This window comes from Canis lupus, chromosome 24 (assembly GCF_003254725.2).
Source record: "Canis lupus dingo isolate Sandy chromosome 24, ASM325472v2, whole genome shotgun sequence".
NCBI classification, from domain to species: domain Eukaryota; kingdom Metazoa; phylum Chordata; class Mammalia; order Carnivora; family Canidae; genus Canis; species Canis lupus.
Window position 1 is genome coordinate 47,607,714 of NC_064266.1, and position 8,067 is coordinate 47,615,780.

Here is an 8,067-nt window from a genome sequence, read left to right on the forward strand (position 1 = left end):
GGAGACTGAGGCACAACGGTCTGCGGTCGGTTTGAAGTGCAGAGCGCGGGATTCATGCCCGGCAGCTGCCCCGGGGGCGTCTGCGGCTCCTCTGGCACCTTCGGAACCGGAACCGGCCCTGGCCTCTTCCAGACCCTGCATCCGGCTGCAGCCCCCTCCCCTCTGGGGGGGGGCATGTGGGCCAGAGGGCACAAGGGGTGGGAGTGCGGGGGTGGGGGCTGCGGGCGCGCGGGGGTGGAGGTGGGCGTGGGGGGGTGCGCGAGGGGTGGAGGTGGGGGTGCGCGGGGTGGGGGTGCGGGTGGGAGGTGCGCGGGGTGGAGGTGGGGGTGCGTGCGGCTGGCGGCGCGGGCGGGGGGTGCGCGGGGGTGGGGTTGGGCGTGTGGGGGTGGGGGCGCGCGCGGGTGGGGTGCGGGGTCTCCCGCGGGGCCCGGCTGCCCCGGGACAGCACAGCGCTAGGTGGGAGAAGGACTCCAAGAGGGCGGAGAAGGGGACGGCCGGACCCGGACGCGCCTTCGCGGGCCCCACGGAGCCGACCCACGGGCCGCTCGGGCGGAGGGTCCGGGAGGGACGCCCGCAGGCCCCGCGCTCCGCAGCGCCCTCCGCCGGCTCACCGGCTCGCGCGGGGCCTTGTGGGACTGCGAGTCGGCCGTCCTCGTCGGCCTCCTGCGGCGGCCCGCGGCGGGACTACACATCCCAGAAAGCCACGCGAAGCCGCGTGTCTTCCGGGGCTTGTGGTCCAGCGCGGGGCGAGCGCGCGAGGCTGCCGGCCGCGGGAACTACATGTCCCAGGGAGCAGCGCGGCGACCGCGGGGGCCGGGGGTTTGAACGGAGGGTCTCCCGCCCGCGGCGGGGCTGCGTCGGCTGCGACGGGTGCGGACGACGACGACGAGCGGGGCAGGGGTCCGGGCCCGGAGGCCGAGGCTGGCGCGGCGGGCGCTGGGGGCCCTGCCCCCGAGGCGATGATGGGCAAGGAGGAGGAGATCGCGCGGATCGCCCGCAGGCTGGACAAGATGGTGACCAAGAAGAGTGCGGTGAGGGGCGCGGGCCGCCGGGACCCCGGGACCCCGGGCCCCGCCCCGCCGACCCCCGCCCGCTTCGGGCCGGGCGACCCCGAGCGGCAGGACGAGGCCCCGCCCCGGCGGAGACCCTGCCCTGGGCCCCCCGGCTCTCCCCCGCGCCCGCACCGCGGAGGCCGCCGTGGGGTCGGGTCGGGCCGGGGTCGTGTCGGGGCCGCCCCGCGGGACCCGGACCCCGCGCACCTGACACCCGCCTCCGTGCCCCGCCCCGCCCCGCCCTCCCGGCCCCGCCCCCGCCCCCGCCCCCGCCCCCGCCCGGGCCTTCTCCGCAGAGCCCCGCCCGCCCCGCCCGCCCCGCCCGCCCCGCGGCCTGCAGCCCGCCCCCCGCCCCCTCCGTGTGCAGGCCCGAGGCCTGTCCTGCTGCAGAGGCCCCTGTGCCCCATCTGCACCCCCACAGGAACCAGGTCTCCCTAATAAATTCTTTCCCTTCCCTAGCCGGGACCCAGCCAGCAGCAGCTGGGGAGGGGGGAGATGTCAGAGACCCTAGGGATAGAGGCCTGGGAGGCCTGGGCACCCGGCAGGCCTGGTGATGGAGCCCCTGGCCCCGCGGGCTGGGGCCCCCGCCGCGGAGGCTGGAGGAGGCAGTGCTGCGGGGTGGGGGTTGGGGTTCCAACTTCAGCCCATCTTGAGCTCCGAGACCCTCCCTGACAGCCTGCGTGCCCTCCCGTGGAAGCATCCTTGGTGGGCGGGACCTGCCTTCAGGGTGCTGGGGGGCCCTGGCTGGCTCCCCGAGAGGCTCCACACACACACCCCGCTCTTCCCCGGGACTGTGAGCGAGTAGCAGGGTGGAGGAGGCGGCTCCGTCACGCGCAGCCACCCCAGACCGACCGCTTGCTCTGCCGCTTTGGGCACTCTTTTGTGTTAAGCCGACTTGTCCTGGGGTCCTTGTTGACCAGGTTTTGGACAGGGGCCTACACTGGGGCCAGAAACGGGGCCGGCTCCCACTCATCCACTCATCCAGCAAGCAGCAGCCCCCTCCCCACACGGGCATCGTGTCCCTGGGAGGCCCTGGGCTGCGCGGAGCTAGGGAGTGGGGGACAGTCTAGCTGTTTGCAGAGATGACCAAAGAAAGAAGCTGCTTCCTGTCTTGAAGGAGACAACACCCCCCAGGTGGGGACAGAGATGGGTCACGGAACCCGCAGAGGGCTGGGTGGGGCCAGGTGGAAGCACTGTGGAGACCGAGGCGTGGGAGTTGACAGCCCCACGGGCCAGGAAGGTGCCTGGTGCCCGTGAGGCTCCCGGAGGCCTGGGGACCGGTGATGGGGAAGTCGGGAGCTGGGTTTGTGCCTCTGGTCTGGAGCCACAGGAAGCTCATCAGTGAGCAGCGCCGTGACCTTGGCTCGGACGCCCCCCCCACCTGAGGAGGTCACCGTAGGGCTGGACTCTGCATGTTCCTGGGTGGGGGGGGGGGGATGTGGACGGGGCTGCAGAGCAGAGGCGCCATGCAGATGGCAGGGGATGCGGCCTGGGCTGCCTGGCACGAGGGTCCCACCACCTCGGATAGCCGAGCCACATGATTCCTGCTCTCTCATGTCAAAGGAAAGAGCAATACGTTAAAACACACCAGTATGTTAACAAGTGAAGCATCTGTGGGAGAAAGCAAAGTGGGGGAGGATGGGGTCAGGAGGGGCGTCAACAAGGTGTCATCTGAATAAAATTTGGGAAGAGGGAGGGTACGGAACTGTAGATATTTGGGAGGCATTTCTCTGGCAGTGGGAGCAGCAGGTGCAAGGGTCCTGGGGCAAGCAGCTTGGCACAGTTGAGGAACCTAAAGCTGAGCCCGGAGTGGAGAGAGCAGCCAGTTTGTGCAGGACCTTGATGTGGGGAGGGCTCTAAAGAAACAGGTGTTGGGTGGGCAGGGGCAAGGTGGGGGAGGTGGCTGGCCTGGAGAGATTGCTGGGACTTCAATCTGGGTGTGGGTGGGTGTGCATGTGATGGGGGAGGTGTTTGGCCTCAGTCGGGGTCGCTGACCTTGCCCAGGTTGGCTCCCGTCAGCCTGTGATGAGGTACTTCAGGAGGGGCTGAGCAACCCACGAGGGGTCTGGGCCTGGAGCGGGCAGTGAGCACCCCTGCCTCCCCCCCCCCCCCCCCCCGACCTGGGTGCTGTCCTCCCGCGGGCGGGGCTGCCGGCCTTGGAGCTGTTTGCTGCAGCCGTGGTTTGGTCAGTGACCAGGCGCTGGCGCTGAGTTTGCAGAGCTGCTGGCCGTCCCCGCGCAGCTGACCCCGGGTGGGTCTCCAATCTGTTACTTCCGGTGCCCCCCCGCCTTCGTGGCTAGGAGGAGGTGGCAGTGCACCCCGAGACCTCGAAGTCCTTTATGAAGGTCCCCCTTCTCCTTCCAGGAGGGAGCCATGGACCTGCTGCGGGAGCTGAAGGCCATGCCGGTCACGCTGCACCTGCTTCAGGTAGGGCCCTGCGCGCCTCCTGCCCGGACGGCTCCTGGCGCCTGGCAGGGCCTGTGCGTCCTGGAGGAGGCCCCCGCCCTGGTTGTCCCGGAAGACGGGGGGCATCTGAGCATGGCTCCCCCTCTTGCCGAGGCTCCTGGGTTGCACGTGGGGCAGCAGCCCCTGGCGGGGATGTGCACCTCGAGAGCTGGGCCCGCCCCTGCCGCGCGGGAGCCTCGGAGGGTCTGGCTGCCTCCCCAGCCCCGGCGCTTGCCTTGCAGTCCACGCGTGTCGGCATGTCTGTCAACGCCCTGCGGAAGCAGAGCTCCGACGAGGAGGTCATCGCCCTGGCCAAGTCGCTCATCAAGTCCTGGAAGAAGCTCCTGGGTGCGGGCCGGCGGCGGGGCTGACCGCCCGGGCAGGGCATCCGGGGAGTGCTGGCCCTCGCCGGTCAGCGGCGTGCTGGTGCTGGCGGTGCCGTCCCCGCGCCCGGGCCGCCGGGCCCCAAGCTGGTCCGGGAAGGCGGGGGGTGGCTGGGAGCAGAGGGGACCCACCGGGAGCAGGAGAAAAGGAAGTTGAAGGTAGTAGCAGGGCGGCTGGGGCCTGGAGGGAGCTGGCGCAGGTGAGGAGGCCCTGCTGAGGCCGAGGGGTGCGGGGGAAGAAGGGGACACGGCCGGCTGCGGGCAGGCCCACCTTGGGGCCCTGGGGGTCCCCTCCCTTCCTGCGCCTTCCTGGCTCCGTCCAAGCCCATGGGGTGTTTGTCGTGGGACTCTAGTCGGGGTGGCTGTCAGCCCACGTGTGCACAAGCGTGTTTATTCTGGTCGTGTGGGGGCTGCTTCGCCTCCTGTGGGACGGTCCCCAGCGCGGACCAGGGTTTCAGGAGCCTCGTGGGGGATGTGCTCAGCGGACGGCCGCTCGCTGTGACCCCCAAGGCCCAGCTGGGGAGTGACCGCACCTGGGCTTTGTCCGGGTTTCAAGCGCTGCCTGTGGGGGGGCTGTCACTCGGGGCTCTGCACCAGGGTCACTTTGGGCAGGTGGCCGTCCTTTCTGCCAGGACGGTAGACCCCAGGGAGGCCTCACAGGTGGCCTGTGCGGGGGTAGAAAAGGGCCTGGGGGCTGTCCTGGGCCCTTCTGAGGAGGGAGGATGGGGCCCCAGTGTGCAAGGCTCGACCGCCAGGTCCCGGGGCCGGTGGAGATCTGTTCCCCTCCCTGGCCCAGCCCCACTAGCCAGCGCTCCCTTTCCTGGCACCTGCAGATGCTTCAGATGCCAAAGCCAGGGAGCAGAGGAGGGCCGGGCCTCCGCCCACATCGTCCTCCAAGGAGGCCCCTGAGGCCAAGGATCCCAGGTAGCGCATCTGGGGGGCAGGTGCACACCCTCCTGCTCGGCAGGTGGCGGGTCCTGGCCGCACAGAGAGCCCCGGGGGCCCCCACGGCCACCCCACAGTTCCACCTCCTGGGCGTGGTTCTCATTCCGCTCTGGCCGAGCCCCCTCAGCTGGTGTCCCGCGTGGCTGAACCCTCTCCCCGTCAGTGCTCCGGGCAGGCAGTCATGGAGACGGGGTGCTCTGGGGGTGCTCCGGGGGTGCTCCGGGGTGGGTGTGGCCGTAGGCTGCTTTGCCGTGGGCAGGGGTGGCAGGGCAGCAGGGGCCAAGCTCCGCGCGCAGCGTGTGCTTGTGCTGGGCTAGGGCTTCATCTACCGGCTGCGGAGGTTCCCTCCAGGAGGCCCCTGCTCCCCGTCGTGTGGGGGTCACAGGGTCACGAGACGCAGGGGTGTGCGGGGAGGGGAGGACTGGGTACCTGCGGCCTGGTCAGCAGGCGGCTTGCCAGCAGTGCCCAGCCCGTCGGGAGGCATCCACGCCGGGTGGGGCCGCCTGCCTCCCCTGAGATGGCCTGGTCCTGGCCGCCTGGAGGGCGGAGGCCCCTGCGGGCGAGGCTGCCCCAGTGGTGCCCCCATCCGGGGGTACGCCCCGCCCAGTGGGTGTTCCTGCCTCCAGCCCACTGGGCAGTCCCCTCGGGGCAGGAGCATGGGCAGCATCCGGGTGGGAGATGCAGGGTTTGGGGCTTTCTGGGGACCGGTGTGTCACGGGGGTGCCCGTGGCCCGCGCGGGCCCGTCTTTCTCCAGCCGCAAGAGGCCAGAGCTGCCCAGGGTGCCGTCGGCCCCAAGGATCACCACGTTTCCCCCCGTGCCCGTCACCTGTGACGCCGTGCGCAACAAGTGCCGCGAGATGCTGACCGCCGCCCTGCAGACAGACCGTGAGTCCCCCGCCCGCCGCCCTGCACCCTGAGTCCGCAGGGGCTGGACTCCGCCTGCCCACAGCGGCCTGAGCTCAGAGGGTTCTCGGGGACCTCCTCCCCCAGCCCTTGCAGCTGAGCCAGGTGGGGGCAGGGGTCTTTGGGGCCTCAGGTGCTGGGCAGTTTGGAAGCGGTGGTGGAGTCAGGGGGCAGCTAGTCAGGGCTGCTTCTTGCAGATGATCATATGGCCGTTGGTGCGGACTGCGAGGGCCTGTCGGCCCAGATTGAGGAATATATCCTTTATGCAGGGTGTGGGGTCTGGGGGTTTCTGGGGGAGTCTGAGGCCAGCCAGGCCCGGCTTCCCCTGATGGCCACAACCCCAGTGCCCTTGCCAGGCAGTGGGTCAGTTGGGTGGGCTCCCCCCTTGACCAGGAGGGCCCTCTCTGGACTGATGCTGCCCGTCGGGGGGGCCTGGGTCACCAGGGCTCTGAGCCTGGGGCTGGGCCTCGGCCAGGGTTGGGTCGGGTGGGGCCCTCCCTCTGCAGCCCCTCCACTCGCTGCCAGGTGTGGGGGGCACACTGAGCTGCCAGGCTCCCACCAGGAGGCCCTCGCTGGCCTCCTGCGCTGGCCCCGGGGTGAGTGGAAGGCAGCAGTATTGGCCTCCGGATAGGTCCTTAAACACCTGCACGCATCTTCCGGGACGTGGGGAACACGGACATGAAGTACAAAAACCGTGTGCGGAGCCGCATCTCCAACCTCAAGGACGCTAAGAACCCTGACCTGCGGCGGAACGTGCTGTGTGGGGTCATAACCCCCCAGCAGATCGCGGTGATGACGTCGGAGGTGAGTCCTGCTGCAGGGGCGTGGGGGCCACCGCTGTGGGCAGCGGGTAAGGACACTGCTCCTCGCCCAGGAGATGGCCAGCGATGAGCTGAAGGAGATCCGGAAGGCGATGACCAAGGAAGCCATCCGAGAGCACCAGATGGCCCGCACGGGGGGCACCCAGACAGACCTGTTCACCTGCGGGAGGTGCAGGAGGAAGAACTGTACCTACACACAGGTGGGCGCCCCAGCGACCTCACGCACCCGGAGCCTGCACCTGCGCGCGGTGCTGTGGGGCGGGGTCCACACCTGCACCTGCACACGTGCCTAGTGAGTGGTGCCCGGGCTCCTCCTCCCTTGCCCCGCAGCCCTGGGCCCCAGGAAGCAGTGTCTCAGGTGGTGCTTTGCTTTGGGAGCTATAAGGGGGGGGCCGGCCTCACCCAGCATGGAGGGCCCAAGCAGGAGGGTGGGGGCAGTGTGCTGCCTGCAGTGGCCTCAAGACTGTGCTCAGACCCGTGGATGTGGACACGGATGTGGACCTCGAGATGTGCCAGGGGTCCCCGGTGAGGAGAGGAGGTGTGGGGTCCCCCGGGGGGTCGAGGGGCTACAATGCCAGCGTTGCCCGAGGATACGGATGGTCTCCTCACACTGTGACTCTCGGGAAGACCTGCTCCAAGTGACTGAGCCCCTGGGGCCCGGGTGGCCCCCCCTCACCGCAGCCCTCCCCGCAGGTGCAGACCCGAAGCTCTGATGAGCCCATGACCACCTTCGTTGTCTGCAACGAGTGTGGAAATCGCTGGAAGGTAGGTGGGCGTCTCCAGCCTGTGGGGTCTTCGTGATGTGAAACGGGGGGCAGCCCTGCCTCCGGGCCCGCGGGGGTCCCAGGGGTCTTGGGTTGACGCCTCTCATCCGTCTGCTGCAGTTCTGCTGAGCCCTGCTCGAGATGTGTGCGAAGCTTCGGGCTGTGGCCAGCACATTGCCGCGGCCTTCCCCGCGTCCTGTCGACAGACACAGCTTCTCGAGACCCGCCCTGAGCCCACCCGAGCACCCCACGGGGCTGTGCCCCCGGCACCCCCGCCTGGCGTATACCTCTTTTCTTTTCCCCAAATTATTAAATGTTTCTTTTTGCCATCGTGCTGTCCTGGCCCTTGGCTCTGGTGGACCAGCAGTCCTGGGCTGTGAGCTGGGTCCCCCAAGCCCCACGTCCGGCCCTGCCCCCTTCCCTGGGACCACTCTCCTCCTGGGGATCAGGTGACACTTGGGCTTGGCCCTGATGGAACAGAGATGGAGGGAAGAGCCCACTGGCCCTGAGAGGGGCCCTGGGATTCCAGAACCCCGGGGGCAGCCTGGCCGCACGCAGGGGCACGCACAGACACGGGGTCGGGGAGGTGGCCTTCAGCACACGGGACCCCAGGGCTCACGACCTCCCCAGGCCCTGTAGCTCAGGGGTCCCCCAGCCATCCATGGCGACCTGTCCCCACCCTGACTCTGTGCCTGACGGTGGACTGGGTGGGGTGGGCCCCGCACCCGCTGCAGCTTTGAGTTGCTTCACCTC

At 69.7% G+C, this 8,067-nt stretch overlaps 1 protein-coding gene across 1 annotated transcript; it reads left to right on the forward strand.

Moving 5' to 3' along the window:
• The first annotated feature begins 816 nt into the window (after positions 1–816).
• Positions 817–7,643, forward strand: TCEA2 (transcription elongation factor A2). The gene is made up of 10 exons (XM_025470767.3): positions 817–1,031; positions 3,417–3,479; positions 3,740–3,845; positions 4,714–4,804; positions 5,581–5,711; positions 5,927–5,983; positions 6,379–6,533; positions 6,604–6,750; positions 7,244–7,315; positions 7,435–7,643. Exons 1-10 carry the CDS (start codon positions 960–962, stop codon positions 7,441–7,443), a joined length of 903 nt encoding a protein of 300 aa, XP_025326552.1. The 5' UTR covers positions 817–959; the 3' UTR covers positions 7,444–7,643.
• The last annotated feature ends 424 nt before the right edge of the window (positions 7,644–8,067 follow it).